The sequence below is a fragment of the Cervus canadensis genome, chromosome 24, assembly GCF_019320065.1.
Source record: "Cervus canadensis isolate Bull #8, Minnesota chromosome 24, ASM1932006v1, whole genome shotgun sequence".
NCBI lineage: Eukaryota > Metazoa > Chordata > Mammalia > Artiodactyla > Cervidae > Cervus > Cervus canadensis.
The window spans coordinates 52,933,588-52,953,955 of NC_057409.1; the positions used below are offsets into that span (position 1 = coordinate 52,933,588).

General features: G+C 40.7%; 1 protein-coding gene across 2 annotated transcripts; it reads left to right on the forward strand.

Moving 5' to 3' along the window:
- Positions 1-5,037: 5,037 nt before the first annotated feature.
- CAVIN2 (caveolae associated protein 2) lies at positions 5,038-18,882 on the forward strand. Of its 2 annotated transcripts, XM_043445504.1 has the most exons (3): positions 5,038-5,855; positions 16,494-17,325; positions 17,511-18,882. In XM_043445504.1, exons 1-2 carry the CDS (start codon positions 5,373-5,375, stop codon positions 17,283-17,285), a joined length of 1,275 nt encoding a protein of 424 aa, XP_043301439.1. In that variant the 5' UTR covers positions 5,038-5,372; the 3' UTR covers positions 17,286-17,325; positions 17,511-18,882. The 2 variants fall into 2 exon arrangements, with proteins under 2 accessions (XP_043301439.1, XP_043301438.1); XM_043445503.1 differs by having other exon boundaries at positions 16,494-18,882.
- Positions 18,883-20,368: the final 1,486 nt, after the last annotated feature.

Genomic DNA, 20,368 nt, shown 5'->3' on the forward strand with positions numbered 1-20,368 from the left:
AATGCAAATGCCATCTGAGCTTTCTGGTTCCATTGTCATTAAACAAGCTTCCATATTCTCAACCTCATTCTCTTAACTTCATTCATACAAGATGTTATGGTTAGATGAAAAACTGACCAGTGTCAAGAACTGTGAATGATCAGACTTTTTAACCATACTTGCAAACAAACATGTTAAACCTGCCACAGTTTTCATGGCAGAAGTTCAGAGACTCCAGACTTAGAAACAAAGACTACTACTCATGATACGGCAGGAACATAAACTTCATGTTCATATTAGTTCCCTTTGCCTCCCCCCCCAGGCCCCATGCGAGTGACACAGAGGTGGGGACAGGTAGATGCTGCACATTACAGATTTGCATCACCTATGAGGAGCCCCAAGTTTAGGAAATTTCAAGCTTTCATAAGAGGTGGCAAACAACCTGTCTAACCTTTCCCCAGAGGAAAACATTAACACACTGGACATCAAATAGCTCTACTGTCTGCTCCTTCTCTATTCTCTGCTACTATCTCTACTTTTCAAAGTTGCTCACTATACAAAAATTTTTGAAAAGGCAGACCAGGACAAAAGATTGTCAGTGTTTCTGCTCAAAAGACATTCAGAAATATGAAGAATCATGGAGAATTGCCTCTCAACAGCCAGAAGTTAGGGACATAAAGGAGACATCACATTTATATGGTAGATGGTAGAAAGATATTTCATTAAGGAGAGGTAAAAGGTGAAGATTTCTCCTTCTCCTGGAAGATACTTTCCTTTTGTTTCCTCTGTTTCTATTTCTCTCTCTCTCTTTCTCTCCTATGTCTTAAAAAAAAACAAAAACAAAAAACACTCAATGTTTTATGCTGTTCCTCTTTCTTTCATAGGGTTTATGTATTTGTATGACCTAGTCAAGAGGCAAGCCATCATTTGAAAGGCTTTTGAATACTAAGGGCTCAAAGAAAAGATACATGGAGTACCCAGCTTAGCCTTCTCTGCTTCTTTAGCCATTGAGAAGAACTTTCTTTTCTGTGGGCACATCATTCCAGGCCTCCTATCACTGACACAATAGGAAGAACAAGAATATCAGGATTCCCATACGGGTTTAAATGGAACAGGCCAACCAAGGAGGACACTGATCTGCCTCTGCCTCTGCCTCTGGTTTAAAAATTATACTAAGGGTTAACCAAGATTTAGAGCTTACTAATGATCTGCAATAAGGGCTTCCCTGGTGTCTCAGCAGCAAAGAATCCTCCTGTAAGGGGACTTGCAAGAGATACAGGTTCAATCCCTGTGTCAGGCAGATCCTCTTGAGAAGGAAATGGCAATCCACTCCAGTATTCTTGTCTGGGATAACCCCATGGACAGAGGAGCCTGGCGGGCTACAGGCCATAAGGTCGCAAAGAGCTGGACATGACTGAGCAACTAAACAACAACAAAAATGAAGAGGAAACCACATGGAGGTCGAGATGGATGCCTTAGCCAATAATAAAGCATTTTTTGGAGTGACTTCCGTGATTAAACCACTTAGATATTTGAGGTAACAGTACACAGCTGGAAGTCAGTTAGAGAATTTAGACCCTTAACTGTCCCCTGCCATGACTAAAGCCCTCATGTCACCCCATTCCAACACCACGCCTGTATATCCATACCAGCATTTGTCTACCTGCTTAGTCCTCCCAGTAAAGTGGGAGCTTTTAAACGGCCACAAATATATATTAATCACATTTGCAGCTCCAACACCCAGCACTTATTTCCCATTCAACAACCATTGCAAACCAAGCAACCTCTTGCTACATTTTACTGCTTTACTAATTTTTCTTAAACACATACTTTCACATGTTCAAAAACCTCTAAGAGCCTTCTATCTGCCATTGTATCAAGTCTAACTCCATTACCTAATTTTTGAGGAACATCACAGTATGCAGTAAGTAGATTTAATATTCCAAAAATTTCTCTTAGGAATTGATTGCTGAATTTCACTAATCTCTCTCAGACAGAAATAGGGCTTAAGATCAGGTAGAAAGCGACTGTATCTGCTCAGGATTTCCTCAAATTCTAACTCACCAACAGTTCTTTCTTTTATTGTGTTTACTTTCTTCTTGTACAAACTCTCAATGCCCTTAGAATTTATGTCACACACTATTACTTAGCCATATGCTATCTTGTACAGGACTGGTTCCCATTATATTATTAAACAGCTCCTCATGGATCCTGTGATTATACGGTTGGGCAACACAGCAAATTACATCATAACATGAAACTAGTCACTAAAGAATCTGTTGTTGTTGTTTTACTCACCAAATCGTGTCTGATTCTTTGCGACCCCAAGGACTGTAGCCCTCCCAGCTTCCCTGTCCATGGATTTCCCAGACAAGAATATTGGAGTGGGTTGCCATTTCCTTTCTTCAGGGGATCTTCATGACCCAGGGATCAAACCCACATCTGTGTGGCAGGCGGATTCTTTACTGCCAAGATGCCTGAGAAGCCCACTACAAAACTAATCACCTATAATTTCCAATCATTCACTCCAAATCCATAAAAATGATTATTTCTGACAAAAGGCAAAAGGAAATGAAACAAAAATGGTGACTAATAGGGCCTTTGGTTTTATCTGTAATAGTTTTTTGAAAGAAAAAAGTAGATTCAGGCTGAGGCAGACTGTCTCCAAAGATGGCTACAACAATCTTTGCCATGCTGCTCAACCTGTATCATGGGACGTGGCTGCTCCTCCCCTAAAGAGGTGAAGCCTATTTCCTGTCCCCTTGAAACTGACTGACCTGCTCTGACCAACAGAATGTGAAGAAAGTGACAAGGGGACAGAGTTCCAGAGCCTAGCTTTAAGAGATCCTGCAGCTTTTGTTTCCACTGCTTGGGAACCCAGTTCTCTACTAGAGATATCAGAGGGAGAGTCCCTGGAGGCTTAAAGATAGAAGACAGAGAAATTCCAGAATTCCATTCATCTCAATTAACGAGCCAGAAATGAGACTGAGACCATCTAGATTCCTAGGTGAATATGTCTAGTAGAGATAACCCATTCCATCTGAGCCCTGCCTAGCCAATCCCAGAATCATGAGTAAAGAAAACACATGATGGTTGTTTTCAGCCACTGAATTTCGGCTGGTTTCTTCCACAGCAATAGACAACTGTTACTTGTGTTACTCAAAATTAATTTTAAAAAATAAATAAGCCACCTGCAAACCTTTTTTCCTGTTTAACAACTAGCCTCTCTCCTTTTCCCATCTCATTCCATGTCTTTAATGTCTCTATTCATCTAACTGATTATACAGTCTCCAACAATGCAATGCAAAATCAGTGCAAATCAAGGCAAAATTGGGGCAAAGTGATTATAGCATGAAATTGCAAATCTTTCAAAACATGTTAAGAAATCATGAAGTTGATGAAGGTAACATTAGAGAAGCCCCTGAACTGTGGGCAACTCTTCTGAGAAATGAGAATCAGCAGCTGGAATAGTTAACATTTGAAGAAGAAAAAAATCCACACAGATGATGGCACAGTAAGTGCCTCAAAAGGGAATGATTAGAATGTCAAAATTCAAGAGAGGCTCTTGGAAAATTGATGAAGCCCTCAAATATTTTTGCAATAATGACCCTCTTTATGATTTGCCCACAGAAGTCAAACGTAAAAAGGATGTTATGTCATGATACCATATAATTTTGTTAGAAAATTGTGCTTCTCAAAATCAAAACTTGATTCAGCTTTTGTTCTAATGTTTAACACATCACTGACCACCTAAATTTTTTAAATGTAAGGTAAATCAATTTTAATAATTTTCTTACATTTTTTTTAAAGATAATGTCTCAACCAAATACTTTTACTTTTGTCCTCCCTATTTTTAAAAGATTCAATTTAAGTGGGTTTGGGAGGGTACCAATTATCTGAAGAAAATTGGGGACCTCTGTAAAATCTTTGCTTCATCTCCCTAATTAGCAGGCATACGCACTGAGGACAGGGTCTTAGGCCACACTTTATGAGTATCCTCTAGACAGTTCACCAAGCAAAGGGCTGAGCAGTGTGGACTCATGTGTTCAATAAATGTAACAATGAATGGCCAACTGACTGACTGGTTCACATGTAGATGCTGCTATTGAAGAACCGCACTTTATCCATTATCAATCCCTGACCCAAAACCTGCTGGCATTTGTTCTCAAAACTGTTCATAGAAGGCCTATTACAAACCTCCTGCTAAAGCTCTTCCAAAGGCTGGATACGTTTAAAACCAATTCAAGCATGTAAAGTCATTTCAGGAAATAAGCCCCATGTCCCAAGGGCTCAGCTGAGCAGGGCCACTTTTCAGAACAGGTGTGCCACTTCACTGAGTAGGAATTTGGAAATGTCAAACATTAGAAGCACTTCAGAAACTCCAACTCAACCTGCCTGAGAGTCGTACTTCTGGGCACGTGTCAATAAATGCCTTGCAGAGGTGGGTATTTGAGAAAACCTCTGACCCTGATTCAAAATTAGTTACAATAAATCAGCATGGTAGGTTCTTAAATAGACCACACCTTTTTTATTGGGCCTTTCCTGTTTCAATTTTACTTCTCATAAGAAACTGTTTAAAGTGATTATTCAAAAAGTTCCCCTCTGTATTACATGATAACCATCCATAACAGGATTGGATGTTTTAACATCCCTGAATTTCGGTCTCTTTCATTTTATCTTGCATCTCCAATTGCAAGAGTGAGAACTGGGCTGTTCTTGTCATTATCAGTTACTTCTATCCCTTTGAAAATTAAAAACTAACACTACTGGCTTGACTACAAGTACCCTTTAAATTTGGCCTCTTTCAGTGGACACCAGGCATTCTGAAGCGCATCAGTCTGTTCTAGGGCAAAGGCAAACAATACTTTCCATTACAATAACTTGTATCCAGGAAGAAAAAAAAAAAAAAACAAACCAGGCACTCTGTAGCATACGTTGCATAGCTGCCAGAGAAAAGTTTACTAGCTTTAGCCAATTGGAGCCTGTGGCGCTGGGCCAAATTAGCATGTTTTTCTCCGCCTCTAGATGAAGTCAGGAGTGAAATATGACATTGAACTTATTCTTAAAAGGGAAGAGGCACAGGAAAGAAAAGGTAAACCTTCAGGAAAGGGCCCTGTGCCAAGGAGAACGCGCTTAGGAAGCCGTGTACATGCCTCTGAACCCTGAGTGGTTCTCAGTTCTGTATCCTTCGCCTCCCACAGGGTGGAGTAGGGCTTTTAAGAGCAGCTGGAATGCGGTTCCCCTGATCAGTGTAGCCAGTTGTTGACTGTCTGAACCTCTGCCAGTCTTAGAGAGCGGTGCTCTGAGCTCCAACCAGAGGGCGAGGCTCGGCACCCCCTAACCACCGTCCTTCTCGCCGGGGCCAGAGGCAAGCTCCCACCCGTGCAGCAGCCATGGGGGAGGACGCCGTACAAGCCGAAAAGTTCCAGCACCCAGTTCCCAACGTGCGGCCGGAGAAGCCGGCCAGCTCCAGTCCGGTGCCGTCCTCCACGCCGAGCCCCAGCCTGCATCTGGGGAGCACGGAGGAAGCCATCCGGGACAACTCGCAGGTGAACGCTGTCACGGTGCTCACGCTCCTGGACAAGCTGGTGAACATGCTCGACGCCGTGCAGGAGAACCAGCATAAGATGGAGCAGCGGCAGATCAGCCTGGAGGGCTCGGTGAAGGGTATCCAGAACGACCTCACCAAGCTCTCCAAGTACCAGGCCTCCACCAGCAACACGGTGAGCAAGCTGCTGGAGAAGTCGCGCAAGGTTAGCGCGCACACGCGCGCCGTCAAGGAGCGCATGGAGAGGCAGAGCGCGCAGGTGAAGCGGCTGGAGGACAACCACGCCCAGCTCCTCCGGCGCAACCACTTCAAAGTGCTCATCTTCCAGGTCAGTGCCCCTGCTCTCCTCCCACCCAGCTGGGCCTCCTCGGCAGCCAGGATCTCAGTCCCAGCCATTTGTATAGCTGTCCTGCCTGTCAGAGATCACACACACACACACACAAGGCATTGTCCTCGCTGCCTTCTGCAGGCGCCTGTGGAATCTGCACACTGGGTGGGAATTTCCCGGATAACTGCAGCCTAAACCCAAGCAGTGCCTCAGGAATTAGCAGGGTGGAGTCACTTGTCAAGAGCAGGTGGATGCACTCCGTACAGGTTGGGAAGGTGACTAGGTGCAGGCAACCTAGTCAAGTTCATTTGTCTCTGCATTGTGAACGTGGGGCTCTGACTGCAGCTGTTAGTTGGACAGGGCAAGTTAATTCAGCGGCTATTTATTAACTCTTTGTGGAAATGAGGGAACTATGTGAGTTTTGCTTTTTAAGCAACAAGTCAAATTCATAACTTTTTTTTTTAATTTTTTTATTTTTATTAGTTGGAGGCTCATTACTTCACAACATTTTAGTGGGTTTTGTCATACATTGACACGAATCAGCCATGGAGTTACATGTATTCCCCATCCCGATACCCCCTCCCACCTCCCTCTCCACCCGATTCCTCTGGGTCTTCCCAGTGCACCAGGCCCGAGCAAATTCATAACTTTTTAAAGCGTCCCTTTGTCCAAAGGTCACCAGTGTTTGGGGAACTAAGTATTGATGACTGATTCCATTAGAAATGAACTAGCCTCTTTCTATTAAGACTTTTGGCCAAAGTAATCTTGTTGCACTCTTTTCTAGCAAATGATGCACTAAAACTATAAAGCATAACTCTACACACTCGCTAGATACGCTTCTCATTATTCAGAGAGACCATAACTGTAAAGTACAATAGTTACAAAGACTAGTCCAGAATATTTTCTTCTTCAAATGGTTGCCTTGGAATAAAAAGGCCACTTAATTTTTTTAATGCCTCAATGATGCAATTAATGTAGCAAAAGGCTATTCGGGGACAGGGAGGTTGCCTGGGGCTGTTGTTCCCCTAAGTAGTGGGCATTTGTCAATCCAAGGGCAGCCCTGCCTAATGCTGGAAGCCCTTCCGCCCAGTGGAACCCAGCCAGTGTGGAGCCCAGGAAGCAACTGCCATCCCTGCCCCAGGGCTGTCTGCTTGTGACCATGTGAATAGGAGAGGATTTCAAAGCCATGGAGGGGAGAGGCTATAACCAACTGTTTGATTGTGAAAGGCACACAAGAAGAGCCTTCATCTCCCCAAAGAGATTTAGAAACTGGAATTTAAACCGAGGGAGCCTTCTTTTTCTAAATGAATCTGCTCTGCCAAGTCAGAACCTAAGCCCCCTTCCTCCATAAAAGGAAAGACTCATCTCGCTGCTTTTTTGTCCTCCCCAAACTACACTTGATGTTATAAAGCTTCAGGCAGCTGATGTCCTCCTATACCTTGCAGGCTTTTGCACCCTGGAAATTTTTTAGCTTTTAATGCAAATGAAATAGCTTTTCATGCACCAGATGAACTGAAGAGAGATATGGTAACTGCGCCTTTCTCAAGTCATACAAGATCCCTGTATTATTAGCCTAAAAGATATTATAAATCTCAACTCTCAAGGCATTTCTAAATTAAATACTGATCTCCAAACAAAACCAAACATGTACAGACCTGTTTAAATCTGAGTCATCAAAGGAAATTTCCCTCCTTCCAGTATGAATCAGAGAGATTATCTCTTGTCCTATCCCTCAGTGAAGGAGGAAAAACAAGAAATTATTTATCTAGTAGAGGAAATCACAATTATGCTAGCATCAGTTTTTGTTTTGTTTTGCCACGGATGTTCTGTGGGTGCTGGAGGGAGGGATGGGGGAAGATAAGTAACTAAAAATTTCAAGGGAACTGTAAATATAACGTCTGGAAAAAAGAGAAAAAAAAAAACTGTTGGAAACTTAAAGACATGTCCTGCTGGTGAAGCCCTGCTGTGGTCTTTTTGTCACAGTGGATTGACAGGTGTGAAATTACAGCCAGAAATGATAGGAATTCTCCATATAGTGAGGATAAGGTGAAATGGGCTCAAGACTACGGTAGAGGCTACAAGAATCCAAAGCAGTGTGTTCAGCTCCATTCAGAGCCTCTTAGCAAACAGCCCCCAAGGACATTTTTCAAAGAACAGTTTAGGAGATAAATGATTAGAGGCAAGGAACTGGACCTTTTTTAAGTCATGTAAGATCTTTTATTAGCCTAAAGTATATCAGAAATATTAACTGTCAGGACGCTAACTGCAAACTGACCATTTTGAAAAAACAAATACAAGTGAAGTCCTTCAGTGGGAAACTTCCTCTTTCTGGACTACTTTTAAAGTAGGGGGTTTTAGAGTAGTAAATTATTATATCCATTACAGTTCTTATATTACTATACTCATTATGCCAATGGATATAATAATAAATTGTGTTATAGAATGGTCCAGTATAGGGGTTGAAAAAAGATACGTTTTGTCATACAGACACTGTTTCAAATCCTAGTTTCACTGCTAGTCAATTATGTGCTCTTGTGCACATTTTCTAGCTTTTCCAAGCTTCTGTTTCCTCATCTGTACATCTTATTAATATTTGAATATATTAATAAGAGCAAAAGTATTTTGAGCTCTTAATAAGCCCTGCAGAATCTGCTAAGCATCTTTCTGTTGTTTATCTCAGTTGCCCCAATTTACAGATGAGGATGCTGAGATTCAGAGATGCTTACATTTTGTCTGAAGTTATTTAGTAAGCAGTGGTCAAGCTGGAATTTAACCTCATATTTATTTGATTCCAAAGCATGTGCTCTTAAATATTAATGCTTCTTCCCACATCTCTCTCTCATAGGGTGAGAAATAAGTGGATTAACATATTCAAAATGACTAGTGACTGTCATGGTATAAGAGCTCAAAGAATAGAAGCTCTTCCTGGGTGGACCTGCATGGAGAGGCAGCTCTACCTGTGCTGGTTAGAAATATGGCTTTTTAGTAAAAAAACTGATCCCACCCTACCTAGGATCTGCAAACAGCTATGCTTTTGCTTTTTTATGTGCTATTTATTAAAAGCTACACACACACATTCATTCACTCATCCCCACTCCTTGCCATACATTGTATAACAACTGCTTGGTGAAATCAGTTACCACCAGAGCAAAAGAAAGCAAAATCCTTTAAGAGCACAGACCTCTGCCCAGAGGGCCTGCTCTAAATACCCACTTCTCGTGGCTGCGTAGTCTTCACTGTGCTGGGGCACAGGGTGGACCCTTTCTAGACCTGAAGAGTGAGGAGGGCAGAGACTGCACCAGGCGCCCCTTCAGGTCTTGAAGCTGTTTGTCACTTTTGGTCTACTTGACCCCTCTGCTAGACTTTCCGGTTTCAGACAAAAAAATTAATGTAAAAGTAAGAGTGAGGGAAGAAAGTCTGTCATCTGACAAGAACACATTCAGCCCTGTAGTGTTTAGAAGATTATGCTTCCAGTTTGTGAAGTCCTGTTGCGTTGTCTAAAATCTGCTGGTGCCTTTTGGTTGGTTGGTTTGTTGATCTACTAAATACTTATATATTAGCATTTTTTTTAAATTCTGAAATTTGTCCTATTTAAAGTGCCATTTAAGTCTGTGCTGAACTTATAACATTGTTGTAGCAGTTAAACCTCTCATGCATTAGCAATTACTTCAAATTATAACCAGTAGAATCTAAAACTGCAGAAAATTCATCTCCTTTTGAGCAATAAACTGTAAAATCCCTGTTAAATTTAGCAGCTTCCCTTTTTATATTTTTTAAAAATAATAGCTTAAGATCTATGTTTGAATTCAAAATACTGTGACAGAAGCCGGTATAAATGAAATAAGACTCACTGGGGTTGCTGATCATAAAGCAAATGCTAAAGACTAATAAGACTAATACTTTGCTTGTAAGTGCATAGGTATCTTTTACTAAAAATAAAATCTGTACAGAAAATCAGTGAATTTACAGTTAAGAGGAAATTTTCTCTGTTGATTGAAGAGACTAGAATTTCACAGTAACTGGCCCTGAGGGTGTGATACCCACTTAAGGCTCTTAAAGTTCTAGTAATGATTATTTGAAAAAGCAGTCTGGGAATGATTTCAAATCCAGGGAACAAAATGAGAGTACTCATGAACAGTTTACACTTTCATCCACAAAAAATTGTGAAGTTGGGTGAAAAGAGTAGAAGTTAGATATTTACCATGACTATATTCATGGAGAACCAAGCCTATAAATGTGTTCAAATATTCATCATTTGGGTTCCTTTGATAAGAACAGAATTTTAGAAAGGTGCTAAAAATATAACATCTTCAGACTATTTTAATTGATTCTTTTATAGACTATACTTCATCCAAAGCCACTGTTCTGAAAACCATTAATTTAGTACAGACTTATAAGAAATGGGCATATAGGTAATCAAAGCCACATTTATATGACAACTCACGATATTTATATCACATTGATTAATATTCCAATAAGGGGATTTTGGTTTTGATATGCTAATCATCCAGTGACCTTTAGTTGAGGAGATAAACAAAATACTAATTTTTATGTTATAATTTACACTTACTGAATGTCAGCATTGTTTCAGGCATTTTAAACAAGTAACTGATTATTGTCAGTATTTCTTCAAAAAAATCATTACTTCTCTCATATATTAAAAGTCTAGATTCCCAGATGCAAGGCTTCCACGTAAATGTTGCCCCCTCTGCTGTTTTGTAATCTGTATCTGTTCGAACAAATGATGAATGTTCTCCAGTGCAACTCAGGTCCTACAGTTTTGATTCTTTTTTTTTTTTTTTTTTTAGTTTTGATTCTTGAATGGAAAAAAAAAAAAATGTTTTGCATTTGTACCTGTGAGATCACTTTGCAATCTGTTAACAAGTTTTTGCGAGATTTAAGTTAATATCACAGAACCAAGTATTTTTGAGCTAGAAAGTGAAGTCACTGAGTCATGTTCAACTCTTTGCAACCCTATGGACTGTAGCCCACCAGACTCCTCCATCCATGGAATTTTCTAGGCAAGAGTACTGCAGTGGGTTGCCATTTCCTTCTTCAGGGGATTTTCCTGACCCAGGAGTCGAACCCAGGTCTTCCACATTGTGGGCAGACGCTTTACTGTCTGAGCCACCAGCACCTCAATAATCATTTAGTTTAACCTCATTTTATATCAAAGGAGCAGAGGCCCTCAGAAGCAAAGTGACTGGCAAGGTTTCATTTGATTAATAATATAAATTGTAGTTGAATTATGAAATGAGTGAAAACAAACACTATAATCTCACTATGGCAAAGTTCATGTTTACTGGGTTTTCTACAAGAGCTTTTAAGTAATTCAGTGTAGTTTGTTTTTTGTTTTGTGGGTTTTTGTGTACAACAAAGAACACCTTACCAGTGTGATCTTAAAAAAGAATTGAACCCTTGATAACACTGAAAAATAATGAAACTTTTAAATCCTCGAGAATGTGAAAGACTGCTCAGGGATGATAACTAATGCATTTTATTCTTATGACTTGCTGATTCCACTGACACCTGCCTTAGGGGTGCAGTTCTAATCAATGGCTTTATCCACTTGGCAATCTATACCTCCAGAAACACAAATTGGAGAAAACCATCAATGTGTAAACGAGACCTATAAATCAGAATGTCAGGTGGGCATAGTTCCATTTTAATAACTAGTATTTAGAAATTATTGGATGAAACATTCCATGGACACAAATTTATGGTCCTCATATCCCTCCAGGATGCCACCACATCCCTGTGGGAATGTAACCGCCTTTGTTATTGTTTCCTAACAATGAGAATGATAAGTTAGTGACAGGAGAGCAAACTGCCTATTCAAGCTTTTAAATGACTTACTGTAGGCTTCCTTTTCTAATGCTAGTCATAGAATCTTCTTCTCCTTTAACGTTGTGTGTGTATCTATTTTTTATGGACAAAGAGGCTTTGTTTCCATGAGCATCAACCCAAGAAATGCCCAGCATGTTTTCCAGTTTCTCTATGTTGATATCTACATACAAGATGGAGACTATTAGTCCACAAGAATCAATATGAACAGCAAACAAGAGAAACTTCAAGGAAAAATACCGCTTCTCAAGAGTTCTTTTCAGTCCTTTTCTCTTTCATGGTATAAGCATGAAAACATATTCAAATAATATTAATATAAATATATGTTAGAAGTGTGCTGAATGATGGCCCACTCCAGCGTGCCTGTCTGGAGAATTCCATGGACAGAGGAACCCTGATGGGCTACAGTCCATGGGGTCACAAAGATTCGAACACAACTGAATGACTAACACTTTTCACTTTAGCAAGGCTCCTATAAAAGGTCAGAACCAGGAGCAGCTGCATCAGTGGGGCTACATACCTTTTTGCAAATAAATCTGCAGGGCAAACAGTCAACTGCTGCTGGGGGCCTCTACTGGGAAGAACTACCCATGGAAGCTACGCAACCCATAAGGGATTCTTAATGCCATATTAAGAAGTTACAAACCCAAAGTGAATATATAGGTAACTAGCATAGTTAAACAGTGACAGAATTGAGGATGATATTTGATCCTCTCCCTTGAAAGAGCCATCAATCTTAGAATATATAAGAGAAAATAGATTTAAAACATTACAGCAGGAGGCTGAAGGCAGAAGTATCACGTCACCCACAGGCAGGTAAAAATAAAACATCAAGTGTTTCCATGAGGTATGTATGTTAGGGACTAAACAAGGACAGGTCAGCAGGTAAGACTGGACACCTGGGGAACAGTGCAGTTACAGAGGAGCCACTGTCTGCAGTTCAAGTTGAATTTCCACCACTCTAACTGTTACTTGATAGTCAAATGCATCTATATATTTTATTAAAGAATAGAGATTTTGAAGAGTATTAGCATTCTTCGGCTTCTAAACAAACATTATGGAAGTGTAAGACCTAATGTACTTAGATGTTCACAAATTCCTGTGTGAAAGGAAAGGACTGACCTTCAGAACAGAACTATAAGAAGTCATAAAATAAACACTGTCCAGTAGACATAACACAAAATCCCACTTGCGTAATTAAGATGACCGCAGAAGCATAGCAGTTGGCCAAGAAGACATACCTCACTTGTTTCCAGTTGCACAAAGACACATCCAACTCATTCTGGATTATGTCTGTATCTGCTAGGTTTACTTTCATGGTTAGCATCAAAGAGTTCTTGTATAAGTTTCCCCAGCATTGTATGAAAGAATTCAACTGAGTTTCCCACCCTCCCTCAACTACCTTCATGCATGCAGTGTGATCTACCAACAGATGACTTCTGATTCACCTGATAATGGACTTTTCCCAAACCTGTCCTCAAAGGACATGTGATAAGTGAGACAAAAGTCTAAGACTCAACAGTTAACTGTGCTTTTTTGACTGTAAAATTTGTACTGTATTAAAAATGAAATATTATTAATTTAAGTCTTTTAGAAATACAATTAATTTGTCCATCTTTTATGGAGGTTGAAAAAAGGGAAGTTATCAGAGAAATCTTTTGATTACCCTGAGATTATACTACACAAAATGTACTTCTTATCTAGTAACCAAGGCTTATTTTTACAGTTTTCCACCTGACTTTCTGCCTTCTTCACTGAGGACTTTTAATAACATTTCACTGAGCTTTTGGTTTCTTCCTTTCCTGCAAGTAACTCCTGTCAAACCTTCCCAACCCTCTTGTCAAATCCCAGAAGTAATTTTGCTTCTGGACTAAGTATCAGAGCCCTAGCTATTTCCGCAGTCTGCCACTCATCCACTGAGAATAAAATCCTCTCTTAAAATGAAAACCATCATACCCCATAGGCCTGGTTCTTCTTTTTTCCCAGCGGCAGCAGCAGTCAGCAGATGTCCTTCCAGGCACAGAGCTAAGTCCATTCTTTCACAGTGTCCGACAGAGGGGCACGCGCCACTCCACCCATCCCCAGTGCTCTCTTAGGAAGCCTCCTCACCCAACACACACTCATTCACCAGATATGTGCTAGCTGTCAGGCACTATCCTAATCACTGAGGCATGACAGTGAACGAGAGACAGAAGTTCCCACCCTCTCAGGGAATACACAGCAACGAGAAAGAGACCAGTCGAGACTTGTAACATGGCAGAGTTGCTCTCTGTAAAGGTCCATGTTATAAATGACTCATGGGAATCCCGGGCACCTTTCAGTTTTTCACTTTTTTATACTGTTTCTGACACATTCTGTAATATTCAAAATGGGAGAGTGTGGAGAAAGCTCTGGGGAACAGAGTTTGTGATTTCTTCATTCAACCAAGGAGTCTCTTCAACCAGATGCCCCGCTTTCTGCTCTACCCAAAACTTTGTTTCTAAGCAATGCCGGGAAAGGACTCTGTTATGAGTATGTGTGTGTAAGGGGGAGACATGGGGCTGTATCTTTTCAGAGAGTACTGAAATTATACTACGTGGTGATTAATAAAGAGAGGGATTTTTAATTTTCTCTAGATTAAAACATAGTTCACTTAATCTTTGTAGGGAGAAGTTAAAGGTATACACCCGTAGAACATATTTGTGATCATAACCCCAGTTTTATTGACTTTTCAGTCAATCAAAATTGCCAAATGGGAAGGAAAATTCTTACCATTAACATAAACTTTGCAAGAAGTTTAGCTCCCACATGGACTTATAAATTCACTAAACCAGTTATTTTTCAAACTGAAACTGTACTGGACAGTCCACAATACAATCAGGTAACACTGAGACTCAGCTTGCAAACCCGGCTGGCAGTGGGCTCCAGAGCCTGGCCCACCTCAGCATTCTTGCAGAACCCCTCACACACTTGGGGATGTGGTCTGAAAGCTGCTAATCTAGGTCAAATCCTCTTGCTCACATTTGGAAGAAACTGAGACCCAAGGAGATTAAGTTATTTGCTGAAGGCCTCCCAGCCACTGTACAGTGCCGCAGGGATTGAGACTCAGGCCTCCTGCCACAAGCTCTGCCCAGGGCCATTTCTCCCAGTGAAAATGTGAAGGCACCTTACTGGCTGGCTCTCATTGTCCTATATTTAAAGACAACTATAAAAAAATCAAGGGATTCCTCTGTTGTGTGACCCAAGGCTGTTTGAATTCAAATCTCTTTGCTTTGCAATGCTGGAAAGCCACCTCCCTTGCACTTTGGAGCAAGTTTTCAGGCTCTGCTCCCTGCGGCCTAGCAAGAGGCAGAGCCTTATACACCTAGAAGCTGGAGAAAGGGGTGTGCTGGGAATAAGGGGAGGGGGACAGATTCCTGAGTTTCTCTGCTCACTGTAGGTGGGGGCTGAAGTATTCTTGCCCAAGCAAGTCCTACTTAACAGATAGGCTTGATAAGCTATGCCTGGCAGCATGTGTCCCCCCGATGACTCCAGAAATTGGACATAGTATATCACCTCTCCTTATAATGCTCACAAAGGACGTTCTAAACCACAGGGCTTCATGAGTTGGGTCCCCAGTAAGGCTGGACCTTCCTTCCTTGACTCCAAATTTATGTCATTAGAAAAATTATGCATGCTTAGTCGCTTCAGTTGTGTCTGACCTTGCAACCCTATGGACTGTAGCCCGCCAGCCTCCTCTGTCTGTGGGATTCTCCAGGCAAGAATACTGGAGTGGGTTGCCTTGCCCTCCTCCAGGGGACCTTCCCGACCCAGGGATCGAACCCACATCTCTTATTTCTCCTGCACTGGCAAGCTGATTCTTTACCTCTAGTGCCACCTGGGAAGCCCCATTAGAAAAATTAGTGTGCATTTTTAAATTTTAAAAACTTTAAATTTTAAATTTTAAAAAATTAAAATTTAAAAAATAAAATTTAAATTAAAAAAAAAAAACAGATAGGAAGGTTGACTATACCTTTTCTTTTGACTTCTACATGGGGAGGGAACCTGGTGTCTAACAAATGTTGGTGTCTAACATTTGAGGAGAAGGCAATGGCACCCCACTCCAGTACTCTTGCCTGAAGAATCCCATGGACGGAGGAGCCTGGTGGGATACAGTCCATGGGGTCGCGAAGAGTCGGACATGACTGAGAGACTTCACTTTCACTTTTCACTTTCCTGCACTGGAGAAGGAAATGGCAACCCACTCCAGTATTCTTGCCTGGAGAATCCCAGGGACAAGGGAGCCTGGTGGGCTGCCGTCTATGGGGTCTCACAGAGTCGGACACGACTGATGAGACTTAGCAGCAGCAGCAGTAACATTTGAGGAAAAGATGGGGGCAGGGGCGAGAACTGGGAAGTCCTCACTTTTATCTTCTAATTTGACCTCCAGGCTCTTTTGCAGTGGGTTTTGGCAGGAATAGAGCCTAAGGGTAGGAGAGAGAGGCCCTTCTGAGTTTGCAGTAACTTACTTTAGCTCCTTTATCTAGGCAGCTTCCTGGTCTATCTGAACCACAGCCCACTTCCCTCCCTGCCTGTCACTGATAGAGCCCTTGCCAGATGCCCTCGTAATATTCCCAACAGGCAGCCCTTGGCCTTACCCAGCCTGAGGCGGAATGACTTGATCAGTTTAGAATAAACCCTTCATATTTTAGAAAGGCAAGCCACAGACATTGGGTTTCTGTCATGCCAAAAACACATAACACAGAAATTACAGCAGTTCAGGACTATTTGTGACATGTGTTATTAACATGAAATCTACACTGCCCATCTTTTCAGGAAGAAAATGAGATCCCTGCCAGTGTGTTTGTGAAAGAGCCAGTTTCCAGCCCAGGGGAAAGGAAGGAGGGGGAGCACGCCGATGAAAACAAGTCCCTGGAGGACACTCTGCACACAGTGGACCTCTCATCTGATGATGAATTGGCCCAGGATGAGGAGGCCCTGGAAGACAGCGCAGAAGAAAAGATGGAAGAGAGCAGGGCAGAGAGAATAAAAAGATCCAGTCTCCGGAAAGTGGACAGCCTCAAAAAAGCATTTTCTCGCCAGAACATTGAGAAGAAGATGAACAAGCTGGGGACAAAGATCGTATCTGTAGAGAGGAGAGAGAAGATTAAGAAATCTCTCACTTCCAATCACCAGAAAATATCCTCAGGGAAAAGCTCCCCCTTCAAGGTCTCTCCTCTCACTTTTGGGCGAAAGAAAGTCCGAGAGGGAGAAAGCCCGGCAGAGAATGAGACCAAATCAGAAGACATGCCCAGCAGTGAGATGGCAAATGACTACGAGGAGAGCTCGTTTGCAGAGGGTCTTTCCGAAGCGTCTCTCACCGGTGCCCTGGTGGAAGGGAAGAGCCCGGAGGGGGATGCTGGGACCGCGGCCTCGAGAGGGAGTGACTCGGCCATGGACAGCAACGTCGACTTGACTATTGTGGAAGATGAAGAGGAGGATTCAGTGGTCCTGGAACAGGCCCAGCAGGTGTGCTATGCGGGAGACCATGTGCTAGCCTCCCAGGAGGCAGAGCGGTCAGAGGAGCCGGTGCAGCCAGCTGTGCTCCAGGTGGACCAGACTGCTTAAATTCACAGCCCTCTGTGAGCAAGCTTGCATTTTCAGTCAGGTGGGTGACCAGAGCCTAGAAGCAAACTCCTACACACCTCCAGCCCTCCCCACTCACGCCATGTTACTGTCTAGGCAGTCATCACTTGCTCCACAATGGGCATACACGCTGTTACCGAGATTTACTATGAAGGCAGCCTGCCAGGTTCTATGCTTCTAATGTACCCTTTACTTCCATTTCTGTAGTTCCTCAAGACTACCCAGGAGAAGAAATGGAGCAGTCATAAAACACTGATCAATGCGGCTAAGTCAGAATCGCCAGAGGCTATGTAAGACACTAATTATGAAATATGATTCATTTTTTGTCATTCCATGAGCTTGCTGAACAGTGCATCAATAATATATTGAATTTCCATAGAACTCTGTGAATCTATATTCTTCAAGTGTGTGACTATATAATATACATATGTATTTAAGCTAAAGAAGTAACTATATTTCAAGAAGAAAACACTTTTCTTAAAAGAAAAAAGTTAGAAGAGAAAGTTCACATAGTAGAAACCACTGTTTATTGAAACAGGGTGAAATGAGGGTGAAATGAAATTGAAAGACATTCAGCTAATGAAGTAAGATATGTAGAAAAGTCAGGACTATTAGAAAAAACTAAAAAGAAGTTGGAAATAGGGAAACAGGAAACAAAGAATGCCAAAGAGAATGAAGACAGAGAGAAAAAAGCATGTGCTCAAAAGTAAAATATTTATGATATTAGTTCAAGTATTTCACCCTTATATAACAATACTAAAGAAACATATATATATAGGAATAGTGTTATATCTTCACAATATTTTTATTTTCTAATATTTTCAAATAATGTAAAAGAACATTTTACTATGTTAAAGCTGCATTTTTCCTTAATAAAAGACACTGCAAGTACCTCTCTAAGGAAATTCAAAAGAATGTCTCTTTAACATTGGAATGAACATTAATCTTCAAACTTAATACATACTGCTTTTCTTAGGAAGTTGAATCATACTATTCTTTATTGTTTTCCAAATTTGAAATAATCCTTGCACTCCAAATGATGTAATGTAGGTTTATAAGCTGTTAGAATCAACAGGTTGGGAAGGGAAAGATTGTAGTTTTCCTTTTTTTGTACATAACAGTAATTTCATTCCAGGTCATATTTTATTTATATATTTTCACAGAATATTGATATGTTTCTTAACTTCTTAAAGTATGCTAGTGTTTATGTGTATGTGCACATTTACTCAGACAGGGTAATTATTACTATTGCCTAACATTATACTAAAATATTGCTTTATTTTTAATTACAGAATGGTAATTTTTGAGAAGACTATTATAGTTTAAAGACAGTTATATCAGAGAGCAGATTTCCTACCTTCAGTATATACCACTCACTATAAGTAATCTTATATAGATAATCTGAAACAGTGTTAACAAACTATGCTTTGCCTTATAAAAGGAAGAGTATTAACAAATGTACTGATGGCATAACTGATATAGCTACGTCCTTATTTTGCAATAATGTACCCCATATGTCATATTGTTGAACTAACAATGACTGTTGAAGAAGGCTAAATAAACCAAAAAATAAAAAGCATATAATAATGTCAATTTCTTGGTGGAACAATTTTAAAACAAGCAGAAAGAACTGATTATTAACCTGTCTTCAAAATGTAGGCCGTAACGTCAGTTGTTTCAGTCTTGATTTCGTCTCTTAAATCTGCTTTCTTTTTTCCCTGATTTCATTTAGAAATCCAAGACTCATTCTTCAAGTTTAACTTTCTTGACATCACCTTGCCAGCTCTGGAGAGCATCTGAATTTATTGTAGCAGCTTGATGAATTTGATAGTTCTATTTGCATTTTTATTATTTTGTACCAGGCCTTATAATACCTCAAATAGCCCTGCAAAAATGAATGTGTTGAACTGTATGTATTGAACTGTACATTCAGTTTATTCGCAGAGATACACCTTTGCTTTCTACAATGCCATCCAGTTGGTTGAAGACTTAATTTCACTCAGGGTCCTAAACATGCCTGTTTAACCTTTATAAGTTGCTGTTACTTCTTGCAGCTGAGGAGCTGGGAGATCCAGAGCTAATGCAATATTTACATTTCCTTTTCAAAAATGCGTATGTCACTTGTTCCTAGAAACTATCTGCATGTCAGTGAAAAACTGCACTCAGGTATCTTTTTGGATTTGACTGACAGACATTTATTCTCTATTCCTCACTTGACACATTAAAATGCTGATCAATAAAATAGAGAATCAGGAGAGATGAATGTCAGAAAATACGTACTGTAGCGATTAGAGAGAGTACCAGTTGTGGAAATGAAAACTATTCTGTATTATTCTTGAATTATTTGCATACTGGTGGGGCTTCGAAGTCCCCAAATTAGTTATGTCTTCTTCACACCCATGCAATAACCCATTCCTAACATTGTGCCTGGAGCTCAAGAACTGGATTGGTTTTCCCCCAAGGACTGGTAATATGTTAATAAGCACCGAGATCCATATCTTAGAAATATAATTCAAGAATAAGAAGTGTCTATTACATGGATTCAGGCACTCTGCCTATCAGATCTAAGAGAAAAAGAAATGCAAAAAAGCAAAATGATTGTCTGAGGAAGCCTTACAAATAGCTGAGAAAAGAAGAGAAGCTAAAGGCAAAGGAGGAAAGGAAAGATATACCCATTGGAATGCAGAGTTCCAAAGAATAGCAAGGAGAGATAAGAAAGCCTTCCATAGTGATCAATGCAAAGAAATAGAAGAAAATAATAGAATGGGAAAGACTAGAGATCTCCTCAAGAAAATTAGAGATACCAAGGGAACATTTCATGCAAAGATGTGCACAATAAAGAACAGAAATGGTATGGACCTAACAGAAGCAGAAGATATTAAGAGGAGGTAGCAAGAATACACAAAAGAACTATACAGAAAAGATCTAAATGACCCAGATCACCACAATGGTGTGATCACTCACCTAGAGTCAGACATCCTGGAATGCAAAGTCAAGTGGGCCTTAGGAAGCATCACCATGAACAAAGCTAGTGGAGGTGATGGAATTCCAGTTGAGCTATTTCA

What these genes read in the sequence shown, in the direction of transcription:
- CAVIN2 (XM_043445503.1), top strand. Translation starts at nt 5,373, where the DNA reads ATGGGGGAGGACGCCGTACAAGCCGAAAAGTTCCAGCACCCAGTTCCC. An exon ending in TCAAAGTGCTCATCTTCCAG is followed by an intron (nt 5,856 to 16,493) that starts GTCAGTGCCCCT and finishes CCATCTTTTCAG; the next exon opens with GAAGAAAATGAGATCCCTGC.